At 46.2% G+C, this 18,855-nt stretch overlaps 1 protein-coding gene across 1 annotated transcript in view; it reads left to right on the top strand.

Moving 5' to 3' along the window:
• LOC146817937 (uncharacterized) overlaps nucleotides 1-18,855 on the top strand; it is a 1,667,073-nt gene that overhangs the window by 1,630,131 nt on the left and 18,087 nt on the right. The window contains exon 9 of the mRNA XM_085609716.1: nucleotides 6,697-6,928. Within this exon, the coding sequence (XP_085465842.1) occupies nucleotides 6,697-6,928 (232 nt within the window). The remainder of the gene's footprint in view (nucleotides 1-6,696; nucleotides 6,929-18,855) is intronic.

Raw genomic sequence — 18,855 nt, 5'->3', positions numbered from 1 at the left:
CGCTCCAAATATGTCATTTGACCCAGCCCTGCACAGATCCCATGAATAGCGCTAGGAATCAGGCGGGCTGCACATGGCACTGCACTTAGCAGGGTGATAGCCCCAGGACCCAGGCTCTTAGAACGTAGTGCTGCACCTAGCTATGGACCGGTGCTTTGGCTCAGGCAGTTCGTGTGGCTCGGTACCTCTGGTGCTTTACAGGGGGGCAGTCTCACCCAGCGCTGTCCCTGGGAGGCAGTCCCACCCAGCGCTGTCCCTGGGAGGCAGTCCGGGGTCCGACAGTCTCGGGCAAGCTTAGTGGGGCGGTGGAGACTTCTCTGGGGATCTCCCCGGGGGAGGGGCGTGCTCCGGGCCTCGTGGGGCCTCCCGCCCTCCTCCCCGGCGATTACCTTAGTCTTCGGCCCTTACGCGGCCCTGGCGACGGGTTCTCTGGTGGGAGGGGGGTTCCCTCCTCCTTACGTGCCTCGCGCTACTCAGTGCTTCTGCCCGGCGGGGACCTCGCGGCGGGATTCCAGGCCGCCCGGCGATGTCCGGGCCGAGGGCCTCCCTCACGGACTTCTGGAGTGGCACGGGGTACAAAGCGCGGGGCTCCCGGTCGGGTCAGACGTGACCGGGGAGCTCCGCTGGCCTCACTGGGGGTTCTGGGGATCTTCTTGCGGCTGCAGGGGTCCGCGCTCGCAGCCGCCAATGGCAGGGCGGTCTGCGGGGGCGCGGCCCTATCCACCAATGGCGCTGCGGCGGGGGCGGCGTTTGGCAGTCCGCCCCCGTCAGGTGATGCGAGTGCTTGGCCTCAGGCCTACGCGGCCGCGGCGAGACGCCTGGGCCCAACGAGGCCTTCCCGGTGCCGGGGATCGCGATTCTTTGGCTGCGACGGCAGCGGCGGGGCCCCGGGCTTCTCCGCGGGCCCCGGTGAAGACAGGGAGGCAGTTTCCCGGCCCCGGGCCGCAGCGGTGAGTGCGCCTCGAATTCCCCAGGCAGGGGGGGGCTGAAATTAAGCGGCGACTTCGGCGACCAGCGCCTGGCACAGGACTGACTAGGGGGATCCCAGGCAAGGTCGGGGAGCGCAGGGGTCACAGCGCTAGTACCTGGTTGATCCCCCAGCAGTCCAGCAGGGAATTTTGAAGAGAAAGTTCCAAGATTAAGTTTCAGCAGGAATTTCAGCAGGAAGTCTCAGCAGTAACTTCTAGCAGTAGTTTCAGCAGTAGTTTCAGAAGTAGGTCTTTGCAGTCTTGGTGGCGCAGTTGGTTCTCGCGCCCTTAAAAGTTCTGTTCCTTGGGGGGGGGGGTGAGCTGGTGACTAGTTCCCTCCTAGTCAGGCTTGGCAGGTCATTCCGGGGTCTCCCTATCGCTGGGCCAGATCAGTGGGTAGTACAGGATCCCTCACTCACTTAAAGGGCAGTGCCTAAACCCTGTCACCTTCAGAGGCATAAGTCCCTGTCTAGGCCCTACCGCCTAAAACTCCTGCGTGGGTTCCCCAGGTCTGCTTTACCCCAACTAACTAGAAAAAGTTCCCTCCCTCTGTTAAGTAGCCCTAGGTCAGGTGACCACCTCCTAAGGCGGCAAAAGTAAAACCCCACCCTTCTTCTAGAAGGTTCCAGCACATTCCAGGAGCTTCCCCACTCTAGGTATAGGACAAAAAAGGCAGGCTGGTGTCGCAACATTGTTGTGGGGTCCCAGCCAGCTCCTGGCAGCTAGGGTGCTACTATGACAGGCCACTCCGCAGTAGCAGGGGCCTGTGGCAGCCATCTTGGGTGAAGGGAGCACCTGCCCCTTAACACTACAAAAATGAAAAAAATGAGGGAAAAAGGGCCAAGTCCAACAGACTACAACATTTTTGCTAAAATTCTTGCTTTACGTATTGATCCTGTTTTGCCTGAACTTCTTGGACCGGAGCAGTCAGGCTTCGTAAAGGTTCGTTTATCTTCTGACAACTGTAGAGTCTTTTTTAATATTCTTAGTAAGGCCTCTTCCATAGATTACCCGCTCGCTGCCACAGCTTTAGATGCTGAAAAGGCTTTTGATAGGATAGGTTCGGGACTTTATGTTCCATGCCTTAAAATGGATAGGGTTCCCTCCCTAATTGATCTAATTGATTTCTCTGTTGTATTCTGGTCCCAAAGAATCTATTTTTGCTAATGGTAAAGTTTCTGATTACTTCTCTCTTTCTAGAGGTGTTCGTCAGGGTTGTCCTTTATCACCTCTCTTATTTGTAGTTGCGTTGGAACCATTTCTTACTAAAATTAGACAGGATGCTCAAATTACAGGCTTCCAACTAGGCTCCCATCAAGTCAAAATGTCTGTTTATGCAGATGATATTCTTTTATATTGTTCCAATCCTGATACTTCTCTTTCCCCTTTCATTTCTCAGGTATCGCCTAAATCGAGATAAGTGTGAAGTTCTTCCCCTTAATATTTTGTGCCTCAAACATTATTTTTCTCACACTGGCTTTTCTTGGCAACCCTCAAAATTAAAATATTTAGGTTTATGGTTTTCCCCTACTATTTCGGAAACGTTGAAACAGAATTTTAATTATCTCACTAAGAAACTTAGTGACTCAATTACTAAATGGCACCCCCTTTTTCTCTCCTGGTGGGGTAGATTAGACTCTATTAAGATGATGCTTGCTCCCATTATTTTATATTCTCTTTCAATGATTCCTATTCATATCCCGGACTATTATTTTAAAAGAATTGATAGCATTTTATCAAAATTCCTTTGGAAGGGCAAGCCCTCTCGTATAGCTTTATCCACTCTTAAAAAAGATAAATCAAATGGCGGACTTACATTTCCTGACTTCAAATCTTATCATTATGCATTTTCTTTAAAACAAGCCTCTCAATGGCTTTCCTCTGATTCTTCTACATACCCCCCGATTTGGTTACGCATGGAAAAATTCTTTACTTCCCCCTTTGACTTTCTAGAATCCCTTGCTTTCACCGCTAACACCTCTTTTTTACGTCATTCCGTCATTTCGCATACACATAAACTATTATCTCCCCTTCTACCCTCTTCCTATCCTTCGCTTGTTTCACTTTCTCAACAACCCATTTGGCATAATAAATTGTTATGCATTAAAAATCGGACTTTCTATTGGAAATCGTGGCATTCCAAAGGGCTGGCCTGGATTTCTCAACTCTTATCTAATAATAAACCCTTATCTTTTTCAGATCTTAAATCTAACTTTGCTCTTTCTAACTCTTCCAAAAAACAATATGATCTTTTGCTTCCTTCTCTTTCTCATTATCTTTTGTTACTTCCACCTTCTCCTGATATTCCTAGCACATATTCTACATTATTTCCTTTAATGAATAACTCCCCTTCTGCATCTTCCCTTTACAAATGTCTATTATCTTCTTCGGTGCGGTGCAAAACAAAGACTGAATTGGCATGGGAAAAAGATCTCTCGCAATGTTGGCCTGTCTCTCTATGGGACAAACTATGGCTAAAGATTCACAAAACTTCACGGGCGGACAATACCACTCAAACCCTTTATTTTGTATATCAACGTATATTATTTTCGCCTGCAACATTAGCTTCCTTCTCCCCTACTACCCCGTCATCATGCTGGTCCTGTCCATGCTTTAAGGCTGATTTAAAACACATGTTATTTGAATGCCCCAATATAGACAAATTTTGGCATCTAGTTTGGTCACAAATTAATAAAATATTTAATACTAACATTTCCTTTTCCCTCCCTAATGCTTTTCTAGGTTCTCTATCCCCTCTTGGCCTAACTCCCCATCTCATTCTCAACTCTTTGATTTGCTACTTGCTATAGCCCTGCATTTAATTACTTCCAATTGGAAACAGGCGGATAAAGTTGCTTTCAAGCCTGGTGGAATGCCCTCTGTTTCCATCATAGACTAGACACTAACTATGTTACCCCTGTATCCTTAGCAATTAAACGGGATTTGCTTTGGCTACCTTTCACAACATATTTATCTGCCACGGCCTCCTCAAATAATTTCACTAATACCATTGTGAGAACATCAGATGATGTCCGTAAACCGCCATGATTTTGTATCGTTGTCTTTTTACTGAGTAAATATTGCTGTACTGCATATTATATTCATATGATTACATATAGTATACCCTTTTTTGATATTTTTATTACATGCAATGTTTTCTTCTGACTGTTTCATTTTGCTTCGCATTTTTTAAATCAGATTTATATTGTTCCTATCTTCCCCCCTCTTTCCCTTTCCTTATTTTTTTTCTTCTAGGATGCAATGTTTATTGTAACCAGTATTCCTATTTCTTATAATCTATTATGGTTATTTGCTGTCATATCTTTGTGGTTTCAATAAACTCACACTTAAAAAAAAAAAAAAAGAGATTGATGTCTTTGGGAGAGTTTTAGTCTGGTTTCATGCTTTCTTCAAGTCCATTCTCAAACAGTTGCCGTTCCCCCATTTTATTCCAATAATCTTTCGGAATAATGGAGTGTTCTCCAGGTCCTCATTATCAACCTAGTTTTTTAACAGTTTTTTTTTTTTGCAGAGTTTTATATAGCGCGAATTTGACCCGAATCCAATCAGGTATCAAAGCGCTTTACATAGCACCAGTTACGTTACATGAAGACACACATTCATTTTTTGTTAGGCACGGGGAGATTAAGTGATTTGCCCAGAATCACAGGAAGTTCAACGTCATTACCGAGACTCGAACCCAGTTCCCCAGGTCCGAGGTCGAGCGCCCTAGCCGTTAGGCCAACTCCTCCCCAGTTCTATTTGACACTTAGCCCACATCATCAGGGCTTTTGGATGTTACCCATTCCAACACTTAACTAATATTGTGGCTTGATCTTCTTGCACCTATGTCTATTGCTGACCTCTCCAACTGTTTGGTGTGTTTCGAGCAATGTATGAGTAAACATTTTCGGAAACTGAATTCCTGTAAAACAGGGCTAATGTGAGTAGGCAAAAACAGCGTTGGCATAGCACACTCTGGACACCCTCATTAAAGACCCCACGTTCAACTTGACAGTAGTTGACCTCTTTACGTTTTCTTCTGAAGGCTGCCCAAGCTTTAAAGTCTAGATTAATGCAGCTTCCTCTGCCACCTCAAGGATAAAATTAATTATATCTTTCCCTGAGAACAATTTTTCTAAGGTGGCGAAACATCACTTTCTTTCACACATACAGACTATTGCTTGGGTTATCAAAACTGCAACAAATTCAAAACTAAGCTTTATGAAAGAGAAGCCTTATGAAAGACTGCATTTTTAAGGAAGCTCATTCACATGTCAGATATACACAGAGCTTTGCAGTGGTTTTCCCTTCATCAAAGAGCCTGTTTAAAATACCTATACTTCTTGTACAAAATGTTTTACAGACTTTAGCACTCTTTAAATTTTTGTTCTCTTCTTTTACTTCAAGTACCACAAATACATTGAGACTGAGCAAGTAATCACTGACTTGGCTTCCTAGGTCCCTAAATGTGGAACGATCTTCCAGTTCTAATGCATTCTGTTCAAAATCACTTGACCTTCAAAAAGGTAGTTAAAATATTTGTATTTTGCACAACTCCCTCAGAGCTTTGCAGTGGTTTTCCCTTCATCACAGAGCCTGTTTAAAATACTTATACTTCTTGTACAAAACGTTTTACAGAGTTTAGCACTCTGGATTGCAGGAGCATTTCCCTCTCCACATGTCACTATGGTCGTTAAACTAGTTTTCTCTTCATTTACTTCAAGTACCACAAATACATTGAGACCGACCAAGTTACCACGTACTTGGCTTCCTAGATCCCTAAATGTGTAAACGATCTTCCAATTCAAATGCATTCTGTTTAAGATCACTTGACCGTCAGATAGGTACTTACAATATTTGTATTTTGCAGAACTCCCTCACTTGTTTTAGCTAAATCCAGAGCATGGTAGTCAATATTTTTTTTCTGTCCCTCACCACCACATCTTGTCTGGTAGTGATGGACAGAAAATAGTCAATCAGGCTGTCCTCTCTAATTGAATGGATGGTGTGATGGCTTTACTTCAACGGCCTCTACTCCATCAGGCTCCCACAGGTAGCTTTCCATTGATCGAGCTAATGGAGACTTCATCGACAGAAAGCTGACTGTCCTCCTGACCCTAAATACCCTGTTGGCAAATGGGGTAGTCTGTCTTGACTGCAAAGGAATGCGCTGTCCTCCAAACTTTAAATCACCCCCTTAATTTCCGAATCGTAGTACAATTGCTAATATTTGGAATATTAGATTGACAAAATGTTAATTTCCTCTCATTTATATTGTTATTCATGTAAAAGTTTGGAATGCCAAGCAATAAAGAAGGACTCCTATGCCTAAGTTTAGAGAAATATTCTTTGTGCAGGAGTGTTCAAATGTGTAAAATGTCAGCAGGTAAATCTTCTAGGAAAATGTGCCTAGTGGAAAGATGAAACGTGAGATTAGAAAGAATTCTGCTTTCGCAAATGGTATTTGGGAGGTTAAAATTTCTCCCCACAGATGGGTATTTGTTACACCTACCTTGAAGTAAGGTGAGTTAAAACATTTGGGAATGTGTGTCATTCTACCCTTCGTCAGTGTTTTTTAAGAGCATTACTCATTATGTACTTTACATAGATGTGGGATACAAATTGTTTTCTAATTTGAATGACTAAAAAATAAAATGTATTTGTTGATAAGTTGTATTTTGTATTTCGCTGACCATAACATATTTCCACTGTCTCTTGATACAAGGAGGTGATGTTTCACAATTGTCATCATCTAGTGAGGAAAGTTCCTTGGTTTAAAGATGCAAATATTATAACCGCCATTATAAGTGAACTAAAGTTTGAAGTTTTCCATAAGGATGATATCATTTTTCGCAACGGATCGATTGGAAAAAAGATGTACCTAATTGATGCAGGAGTGATTGTACTTGATGATTATTCTACACAGATAACAATAACAAAGGGTGACTATTTCGGAGGTAAGTGAGTCTTTTTTGGCATTTTTATCAGCTAGATTTACACTAAATATAGCAATTTCTGTGTTTTATCATTATATTTCCATCAAGGTTTAATTTTCTTTAACAACTTGCGACTGATCCAGAAATTGTATTTTGTTCTGAAATTATAATGTAGCAATTCACTGAAAAGGGTAGGAGAGCTATTAAGTAGCTTCATGCTTTGTTTAGGTTTTGCCACTTAATGACAATTTTTGTAAGTATACGAAACTTTAAATACTAGGACGTCTGCGTATTTGGAACTAGTTTTCGAAAAATTATTGTTTAAATGAACATTATGTTTCCCCCAAACCTTATCACAGTGAGTACTGTGAGGTGTGACAATTCTAGGGGACATTGAACATTTTTATTACACAAGCAAAATCAACATGAAAAAAACTTTATATTTGCAAGAATTAAACAACATTTCTGGGGAAGCACTTTCTATGCATTGTACATCTCTTGTTTATTCCATTGAGACAACGATAGCATTACCTCCTTGCCCATTTTCCTTTTCCCATTTGTTACTGAGTGAGTAATGTTTTTTCCCGCAGAAATTGTTTCCTACCCAGCATACACTATTTAAATACTATTCCTACATGGTTGTTCCTGTTCTTCATAGACCCTATCATAGAGATAGGAAGAAGCTAGCCCCATCACTTCCTGCTTTTGTGTTCTGTCGAGTCAGATGTTGCTAGGCATTTTCATGCAACATTTAACACCTTTCTTTTTTTAAGTATTTTGAGTGAAGGATCATGCTATTCCAGTACCTATTATTGATTTACAACCTATGATGCCACACACCTGTTTCAGTGACCATTCCCAACAGTTCAGGGTGTTTGTTTGTCCACACACACTCTAAAATCTGCTAAAGGTAAAGGTTGTCCTTTCTTGGATCATTTCAAGCATCTGATTGGCAAACTATTATCACAGCGCATTGTTTTATTCCCTGGCAATAGGATAAAAACAACAACTATTATGGGCGGGAGAAACAAAGGGCTGCTGAAAACCTAGAACAAGCATTCCATCTTTCTTTCTGTATTTCTTTTATTCATTCTTTGATTCCTTCTTCCTTTCCTTTCCTTTCCTTTCCTTTCCTTTCCTTTCCTTTCCTTTCCTTTCCTTTCCTTTCCTTTCTCAAAGGCAAGAGTCTGGCAGCTTATAGCAGAATGATTGGATTTTTTAGGTCTGTGTTAGCCGAGACTTTTTGATTGTACTAAAATGATGTGTATGACATAGCTACTTGTAGGGGTTTTCAGTGATACTTCATTCATCTGTGGTTGTGTCATCCATATTTTTCTCCAGCCCACTCAAGCATGCATCAAAGGGCAATGTGTCAGACCACCTCAATCATTGGCAGACTTTAGTTTGGGTTACGGCATGCTACCCATTCACAATGAGTAGATCCATAAACAAAGTAGTTACCTTCAATGCCAGGGAGTGAAGGGTTGAGTGTGTTTTTTAGACCCAAAAATATTTCTGCCTTTAGCCAATGTTTTTTTTTAGATTGAGGATCACCTGACAGCTTCCTGAACAATTTGTCCAAAAAGAAAATTAGCCTTTACCATGTTTAATTTCCAGCCCATATTGTGTTTTTTAATTTATTTCTTAATTTTCTTCCTCCTTTAATTCTTTCCCTTTTCTTTCTTTCTTTGTTTTTTCTTTAGTTGCTTCTTTCTTACGTTTTTCTCTCTTGCCTTTTTATTTTTCCTTTAGTCAATTTTTTTTACTTTGAAGAACACCCGGCAGCTTTCTGAAAAATTTACCCAAGAAGAAAATGAACCTTTATCATCTTTAATTTCCAGCCCTTCTTACATTATTTCGTTTATATCCTACTTTCCTTCCTCCTTTCTTTCTTTCCTTATTCATTCTGTCTTCCATTTAGTTGCTGCTTTCATACTTTCTTTCACTCTTGCCTTCTTTCTTTTGTTCTTTACTTTTTTATCACATTTCTTTCTTTTTTCTTCATTTATTTGTTCTCTATTTTCTTTCTTTCATTTTCCTCTCTTTTCTTTCTTTTTTCTTTCTCTCTGTAATTCTTTCTGTCTCTTTCCTTCTTTCTTTATTTCCTTCTTTCTATCTGTCTTTATTAGTTTTGCTCTTTTTTCTTTCTTCCCTGCTCTGTTTCCTTCTTCCTTCCTTCCTTCTTTCTTTCTTTCTCTCTTTCTTTCCTTTCTTCTTTCTTTTTACTTTTTTCTTCTTTCCGTCATTGTCTTACCTCCATTCTTTCTTGCTTCCTTTCCTTTCCTTTCCTTTCCTTTCCTTTCCTTTCCTTTCCTTTCCTTTCCTTTCCTTTCCTTTCCTTTCCTTCTCTTCAGCTTCAGTGAGCAGCATGTTATAGTGTGTTTTTGTGACCTAAACATATTTTTGCATTTAGTCGATGTTTTTTTTAGATTAAGGAACATCGAGCAGCTTCTTGAACAATTTGCCCAAGAAGAAAATTAGCCTTTATCACGTTTAATTTGCAGCCCTTGTTACAGTTTTTTAAATGTATTTCCTACTTTCCTCCCTCCTCTTTCTTTCCTTCTCCATTCTTTCTTTGCTTCTTTCTTTAGTTGCTTCCTTCTTACTTCCTTTCTCTCTTGTCATCTTTCCATTCTTCTTTTCATTTCTTTCTTTCCTTCTTGATTTCTTTTACTTCTTTCATTTCTTTTATCTTTCATTCCATATGTCTTTCTGCCCCTCTCTTCTTTTGACAAACCGAAACAAGAGTTGGCAAAAGACTGCCGGAGAACACCAAATGTATTGGCTTTGCCAAAGCTTGTTTAGACATGTATCTGAAAGAAACACGTTAGTTAGATTCCTCACCTTAGAATATCCCCAGGCATCAGGCTGGATCCGGAAAGATTTTCGTCAGCAATACCCTTGCGCGTCGCTAGGCATCGTCTGCAGCTCCGCGTCCGTCATCGGCGTCGTGCGCCGGAATGACGTCGGAGTATTTAGACGCCGCCCTTGCGCGCTGACGTCAGTTCTTCTTTTTTCCGCGCCAGACAGCGCCGATCCTTTGATACCCTTTTAGTCATTTTTTGACTAAAACTTTTTGGACTCTTTTGGTCTGTTCTCTTCGACTCGACTCTGGTGCCGGTAGGATGCCTGGTTTTAAACCCTGTGACTCCTGTCACCGACTGATGTCGGTTACGGACCACCACCGCCGGTGCCTTTACTGCCTTGGGGCCGACCACGATTCCGAGTCGTGCCTCGATTGCCGGGCCTTGACTTCGAAGGCTAGGCGGGAGCAGTCCCACAAGCTACTTGAGCTCGGGCAGTCGGCTCCGTGCCGTTCACGGTCCAGGTCGAGGAGGAGGTCGAGAGACCGGTCGCGGAGCCGCAGCCATCACCACCACTCGTCTGGTTCCAAGTCTTCGGGTAAGTCGAAGCATAGTAAGAAGTCCAAGCGGCGACATCGCTCTTCGGACTCCCCTCGTCGGTCGTGCGACTCGGACGAGGGTTCAGGTGGTACCACCCACGCAGCTCCGTTGGAGCCGCAGGAGTCGCGTCCGTCCCAATACCCGCCGGTCCCTGGGACTGACGCGACTCCGGCAGAGATCAGTGCCTTCCTCATGGCCATGAGGAGCTTGGCTCTGCCGTCGATGCCCGCCGGCGCGCCTTTGGGACCTAGCGGGCCGGCGGCTTCGGCCCTGGCGCCGTCGTCGACTCCGGTCCCGATGCCACAGGTTCCTGTCGGCACTGGTCGACCTCACGACCCCTCCGTCGGTGCCGACTCCGGTGTCACCCCCGGCGTCATCCCCGGACGACGCCGTTCCCCAGTTTAGTCCGGGCCCGGCGTCGGAGCGGCGCCATGCGGCGCCGCACCCAACGCCAATGGGTGACAATTTCAGCTTCCGCCCGGCTCCGATCATTCCACCTGTCTACCAGGATTCGGATGACGGTGACGACTGGGAGGGGTCTGAGGACTGGGCAGACGAGCTGGGGGATGCCAGTGGTCTTGATACCTCCCCTGACGCTGGCTTCTTCTCTCCTCCGACAGAGGAGGGTGCTGCATTTACTGTGGTGCTGCGCAAGGCAGCCGAAGCCCTTGGGCTGTAGCTACCTGCTATGGCCATGAGGACGAACCTCCTCACTGAAGTGCTCCAACCGTCAGCAAGCTCCTCGGAGCCTCTGATGCAGTTTGACGAAGCACTAGTGGACGTTCTGAAGGGCACTTGGTCCAAGCCCTCCACAGTACCTCCTGTGGACCGGAACGTGGCCCGGCGCCACCGCCCTGCACCGCGCGACCCCAGTGTTCTGTCCATGCACCCCACGCCCGAGACCCTGGTTATCTAGGCCTCTACTTCCCAGACCTCCTTCCCGTCCGCTCCTCCGGATCGGGAATCCAAGAGACTGGAACAGTTTGGTAAGAAGCTGTTCTCCTCCCTTAGTTTGGGACTGTGGTCTATTAACACTGCTTGTCTCTTGGACCGTTATTCCCACTCCCTGTGGGATACGGTGGAGGACGTGCTGCCCCAGTGTCCAGAGGAGGCCCGGACATGGCTCGCCCAGGCTCTTGCCGAGGGGCGGGATGCAGCGCGGCACGCTATCCGATATGGACTAAACATACGGACTCGCTGGGTAGGGCAATGTCGACCACGGTGGCGCTTCGCCGCCAGGCCTGGCTGTCGTCCACGAGTTTTTCTGGGGATGTCCAGAGCACCCTTATGGACATGCCCTTTGATGGCAGTCGCCTTTTTGGCGAAAAAGCGGATAGTGCGCTGGTGCGCTTTAAGGGCTCCCAGGCTACAGCCAAGTCCTTGGGCCTCTTGGCCCCGCGGCCGCAAACTTCTGCTTTTCGCTCCTTTCGTAGCCAAGGAAGGGGCGCCCACTCACGTCCGCCTAGCCACAGGCCGCAGAACCAACCTCCATGCGGTTGCGGACGTGGATTCCGCTGAGGCGGTACGGGGGGGACAACGTGCCGATCTGTCCACATCTACCCCAGCAGCATCCGCCTCAAACCCGTCCTAGTCCGTGCTGTCAGGCCCACTCCACGCCAGTGGGAAGCAGAGTTCGCCATCACCTGCTCCACTGGTGTTCCATCACGTCGGACAGATGGGTGCTGCAAATCGTCCGAAGGGGCTACTCCCACCCCTTCGTGGCGACCCCTCCAGCCATGCCACCACAGTACCACCGCATGTCGGGGGATCACTTGAATCTTCTACAGGAGGAAGTTACGGCCCTCTTGGCCAAGGGGGCCATCGAGCGCGTTCCTGGTCCAGAAGTAGGTTGTGGTTGTTGTTCCCACTACTTTCTGGTTCCCAAGAAGGGCAAAGGGGGCCTGTGCCCTATCTTGGACCTCAGGAGCGTCAACGCCTCTGGAGGGAGAGGTTCAAGATGCTTACTTTAGCTCAGGTTCTGGCTGCCCTAGACCCTGGAGAGTGTTGGACTTGCAGGACGCTTATTTCCACATTCCCGTCCTGCCGGCCCACCGGCATTACCTGCAGTTCACGGTGGGCCAAGAGCATTTTCAGTTTACAGTGCGCCCCTTAGGCCTCACCAGTGCCCCTCGGGTGTTCACGAAAGTGATGGCAGTGGTCGCATCTCATCTGCGCAGATTAGGGGTTCCAGTCTTCCCCTATCTTGACGACTGGTTGTTGAAGGCGGGTTCGCCCCAGGCAGTCGTCTCCCACCTCCAGACTACGGCCGACCTCCTGCATTCGCTGGGGTTTTCCATCAATGTGCTGAAGTCACACCTGAGTCCCTCCCAGAAGCTCCTCTTCATCGGAGCGGTTCTGGACTCGGCGCAGTTCCGGGCCTATCCTCCGGAACAGCGGTTCCGGGATATTCAGGCTCTGATTCCCATCTTTCGGCCTCTATCCTGGGTTACGGTCAGGTTGGTGTGCAGCTTCTGGGTCTGATGGCCTCCTGCATCCTGCTGGTACATCACGCCAGGTGGCGGATGCGGGCTCTGCAGTGGGACCTGAAGTTTCAGTGGGCCCAGCATCGGGGCAACTTGTCCGACCGTGTCTTGATCTCGGAGGCCACTGCAAGTCAGTTGCAGTGGTGGCTCACGGTCCGCGATTGGGTCAGTGGCAGATCCCTCTCCCTACCCCAACCGGAGCACGTAGTAGTGACGGATGCGTATCTCCTGGGATGGGGGGGCCGCATGGGAGAGGCGGAGATCAAAGGACTCTGGTCTCCGGCGGAGTTTCAACTCCATATCAACCTTTTGGAGCTGAGAGCGATCTGACTTGCACTGAAGGCATTCCTTCCCTCTGTCCGGGGAAGTGTAGTGCAGGTGTTCACGGACAACACCACCGCCATGTGGTATTGCAACAAACAGGGCGGGGTGGGGTCGTGGACCCTTTGTCAGGAGGCTCTGCGCCTCTGGACTTGGCTGGAACATCAGAGCATCACCCTGGTGGTCCAATATCTGGCGGGCTCTCTGAACGCCAGAGCAGACAAACTCAGCCGCCGGTTCATGATGGATCACGAATGGCGTCTAAACTCGGACGTGGCGTAAGGCTTCTTTCAGCAGTGAGGAGAGCCTTGGTTAGATCTATTCGCCACCAAAGAGAACGCGCAATGTCAGCAGTTCTACGCGTTGGAGTTTCCAAGGCGGCACTCGCTCGGGGACGCCTTTCGTCGCGAGTGGAGCTGCGGTCTGTTGTACGCCTTTCAGCCTATACCACTTCTGCTCAGAGTGCTGAAGAAGATTAGGCGCGACCGGGCCCAAGTCATCTTGGTGGCTCCGGATTGGGCAAGAAGGTACTGGTATCCCGAGCTACTCAGTCTGTCAATCAATCCCCCAATATGACTGCCTTTTCAGGAGGACCTTCTGTCGCAGCAGCAGGGGACGGTCCTCCACCCGAACCTGTCCAGTCTCCACCTCCATGCGTGGAGATTGAGCGGCGACAGTTGATGACATTTGACTTGCCTCCTGAAGTGTGTGATATTATTCTGGCAGCCAGGCATCCCTCCACAAAATTGTTATACGCCTGCAGGTGGAACAAATTTGTGGCATGGTGCACATCAAAGACTGTGGATCCCCTTTCTGCCCCTCTTTCTGAGGTTCTTCTCTTTCTTCTTTCCATGGCCCAGCAGGGCTCTGCTCTGGGCACTCTTAAAGGTTATCTTTCAGCTATCTCTGCTTTCTTACGGCTTCCTGATCAGCCTTCTCTTTTCAGATCCCCTGTTGTTTTGCGCTTCTTTAAGGGCATTACTCACATGTTTCCTCCTCTCCTGTCCCTTTCGTAATGCCTCAGTGGCATTTGAATCTTGTATTGACATATCCGATGTGCGCTCCCTTTGAGCCACTTCATAATTGTCCCCTTCGTCTGTTGACGTTTAAGACTGCTTTCCTGGGTGCCATCACCTCTGCTAGAAGGGTGAGTGAGCTCCAGGCTCTCTCTTCTAAGCCTCCTTTCCTTTCTGTCCATCTGGACAAAGTTGTTCTCAGGACTCGTCCTTCCTTTCTACCTAAGGTAGTGACTGCCTTTCACATCGGGCAGTCTGTTACGCTGCCCACCTTCTTTCCGGGTCCGCATCCCTCGAAAGAGGAAGAGAGGCTCCACCGTCTGGACCCAAAACGGGCGCTGTCCTTTTATTTGGACTGCACCAAGCAGTTCCGGGTGGACGACCAACTCTTTGTAGGTTACGTGGGCACTAATGTATCAAGACCTGCTACTCTTTAGCTAAAAAGGAACCTCCTGTAGGGCTGAGGGCCCATTCTACTCAGGCCACAGCGGCGACCACTGCCCTGAGTCCCCTTGCAGGACATTTGTCAGGCAGCAACGTGGGCCTCACTGCACACGTTTACCAAACATTATTGCCTGGACAGCCAAGTCCAGAGAGATGGCTTCTTTGCTGTTCTGTTCTCCAGGACTTTCTGGTGTGATCTTGGTTCGCAGACCCACCACTGGGGTTGGTATTGCTGGGGTATCTATTCTAAGGTGAGGAATCTAACTAACGTGTTTCTTTCAGATGAACAAGTTCCTTACCTTCGGTAACGATATATCTGTAAGAAACATTAGTTAGTTAGATTCCTCACTGACCCACCCATCCTCCCCGTTCTGGGAACCGATATCTAGGGTTGAGGTTATCCCTTTCAGGGCCCTAGAATTTTTTAGCACCAGTGTCGGTCTCTTGCATGGCTCTGCGTTCCTGGTGCGGAAAGCTATGTACAAGAACTGACGTCAGCATGCAAGGGCGGCGTCTAAGTACTCCAACGACGTCATTCCGGCGCACGACGCCGGCGATGGAAGCGGAGCCGCAGACGACACCTAGCGACGCGCAAGGGTATTGCTGACGAAAATCTTTCCGGATCCAGCCTGACGCCTGGGGATATTCTAAGGTGAGGAATCTAACTAACTAATGTTTCTTACAGATATATTGTTACCGAAGGTAAGTAACTTGTTCTTCACAGCCACACAGGGTGCAGTGCAATATGTATTAAAGTAAAAAAGAAATTGCTTAAAGGTGACCTGCGTTGACTGCATTGTACATGTTGTACAGCAACCCACGCTGCTGTGCAATGTATATAAAAACATTGCAGGGTGCGCGGAGGAGGCTTCGACCAATTCGAAACAAGTAAACAAGAGTGACATCAGGGCCAACCAATGATAAGTAATGGTACGTAATGGACAGGCTCTAAGCCCAGTTTAAGCTTTTTTTAGGTCGAGCCTGGCAGCGCGCATGCGCTGATGCAAGACATGTTATAGTTACTAAAATGGCTTTGATTCCGCCTGCTGCTTCCCAAAGGTTGATTCTAGAATCGCTCTTCTTTGCTGGCTCCTGATTGGTTTGTGCACCCGATACATCGCTTCCAGTTGTAACAAAGGAGCACTGTTCATCTACAGATGAATTAGTGGCCATTTGCTTAGATCGGGTAATATTTATTCCTCCGCCCTCCCTTTCTCCCTGCCCTAGGGCTTTATTCTCATTCTCGCTGTTGGTCTCTTCATGACCGCCGTGCTTTATCATCCAGCAAACACGGAGCGCTGAAACTTTTCAGACACTCACCCCCAGTCACAGATCTGGGTTGAATCCATCATCGTTCTTTAGCTCACTTCACCACCCCAGATCAGACACAGCTATATGCAAATCAGTCTTGACCCTGTGCCTCATGTGAACAGTTCAATCCGAACTGCCAAGCCATGTCTTACCTGGACCGGAAACAAGCATCCTGGGACTGGTTTTGGGCTAACAGCCCTCATCAGCCAGGCTAGCTTGAATTCAGTGGCAAAGTGAGCAAGGGACCCAAGTCTGGGCATACCCTGCCAACTTAGGGTGAACAGAACAAACAGAAGGAGAAGATGGACGGAGCACTGAAACTTTTCAGAAACTCACTCCCAGTCACAGCTCTGGGTTGAATACATCATCGTTTTTTAGCAATTCGGACTGAACTGATCCCATTGGGCACAGGGTCAAGACTGATTTGCATATGGCTGGGTTTAAACTGGAATGGCATGGTTAGCTAACAAACAATGGATTTAGGCCCAGATCTCTGTACTGGGGTGAATGTATGCCATTGTTCATCATTCTGTCCATCAATTGTTCTTTTTACAATTGTGCTTTATCACACAGCATGACTGCCGATTCTTCTAAATTGGGACAAGCGGTTCCCATTAGTGCTCATGGTCTGTTTTCATATTTAGTGCTCCTTCTTATGCAGCTGCCCACCGCTCGATACCTGCTTACTTTTTGACTAATTCGGACCTTGCGTTTGCAGGAAAACAGGTCCCGGGGTACACATATATATGCGCATGTGCAGTGAGGTCTTTTTCTCCTTGTCCTGGTCTTGCACATGCACAATATGATCCTCCTTTCAGTTATTCTACTTGTGTACAACAAGGTCAGCTTTTACGTTTTTTGCCATATTATCGTGAGCTAAGGTCACGTGATGCCTCTCTCTTTTGAGCTTCCTTTTGGCCATTCAAGTCAGGCCTGCATGGAGACAGCACTTCCTACATTGACCCTCAGCCTACACGCAGACGAGATTTGCTGCCACCATAGAGGAGATAAGGTGGCCCCGTATTAGCAGCACATATGGTTAACTCTGGATTCCTCGTTTCCACATATAACTCTCTGAAGCCAACTATCCATACAAGTGCACATGCAATATGATTACTCCTATGATATGGTATTGCCATTCCTACCCACTTAGACTTTCAGACATGTCTGCAACAATATGATGAAGCACTAAGAAGTTTCGGCTCTAAATATTATTATAGATTAATAACATACAAAGGAAATAGCATATTAGTATTACTCTTGTAGCTTTGGTTATGCTTCTAGAGTTATAATCATATCTCAGGTTTAGAACACCCAGCAAGCACTGCTTGAAGAAATCAAGCTCAATGACACATAATCTTTGCTGACATCCCTCTAACGTTTAGCAATGGAACCATGAGTTTCCAAGAAATAGGAATGTGTGCCAAAAAATGACAGAAACTTGGCACCTCGAAATGCACACACATATACGTGGACGATGTCTGTCATCACCTTAGTTTGTGACTACCTCAAATTCGTTTAAACACGTCTATCAGTGTACGATTTTGAGAGCTTTTGAGACAGCACGTATGCTGTGACTGGCGTACTATGCGCCCACGGCTTCCAGGCGCTTTATATTGAATACTTTTATCAGAGCATTGTGAAGTTATGGTGTTTATTTTTTACTCTGGATTTACGTGAATGTGACATAGAGGTTTGAAGCAGTGGAGCTCACGTGGTGGCAGTAATAGTGAGTAAAGCAGCTTCGGGAAGTGCTTCTTTGATGTTGGCTAATCATTAGTGATTGGCACAAACTTATCTTTTCCACATTACATTTGCAGGGCCAAAAAAACAGGCTAGCTGAAAGCCGTTTAAACGCTCTAACAATGCGAGTGGCTGAACTTTTATTATCGGTACAATTATCAAAGAATTTTTAAAACTGCTCCTGATTGCAATTTGCAAGCCTGGTTTGATGTAATGGCATGGATTGTTCACTCTAGTGGTAAAGATCTATTAACATCCTTAAGGCCAAATGGGCTCCTGAAAATTTTATAACAAGCTGTCACGTGGGTTTCAGATTGTCTGAGGAATACATGATTTGACGTCACACGAGCCTTCCCAGTGTTTATCATAATGCCGCACGGGAAGAATAAGCGTGTAGCAGAGGTGAAGTAGCAGGTGAGGGCATGTCCGGGGCAGAGGACAAGTATAACAGACTCTCAGATTCACTCATTCACTCTCGCTTTTCCTCCATCTCTCTACACAACATACATACATCCACTACACACAATACATTTTCACATCTCATAATAACATGACATACAATTCAACTATACACACTTCCGCCCCACATCATTCCATTACATGCTACATAATTACAAGTCAGTAAAATAAAATCTAAATAATTCAACCCCCCTCCATGCCACAAAATTCTACTTCACTTAATAACACACTGCTAGGTAATTCCACTCCACTCCAAACCATATAGTTACACTCCACACAACACAATTCAACTCCAGATAATTCCACTACACATAATTACACTCCAAGCTACATATCACACCACATATTTACACTACACATAGATCCACTCAAATCCAAAACACATAAATACACTCCACAAAGTAAATTCAACTTCGCAAAATGCCCAGGAATTACCCACCATATAATACTACTACCCCATGACATAATTCCACACCAACCCATGACACCGAACTCCACACAACACCACACAATTCTGCACCACACAACATAAGTACACTCCATATATTACCACTCGTTGCCACATAATTACACACCACATAATTACACTCGGTACATCAATACACCCAACAGAATTGCACTATATGTCACATACCAGCAATCCACATACACTCCACACCATAATACATAATTCCAATAAGCATAATTTCAGGCCCACGCCACACAGTTACATACCACCCAATTCAGCTCCACACATTTCCAATACACACCATATAATTACACACCAA

This window comes from Triturus cristatus, chromosome 6 (genome assembly GCF_964204655.1).
Source record: "Triturus cristatus chromosome 6, aTriCri1.1, whole genome shotgun sequence".
Taxonomy (NCBI): domain Eukaryota; kingdom Metazoa; phylum Chordata; class Amphibia; order Caudata; family Salamandridae; genus Triturus; species Triturus cristatus.
This window is presented reverse-complemented; position numbering and strand designations above follow the sequence as displayed.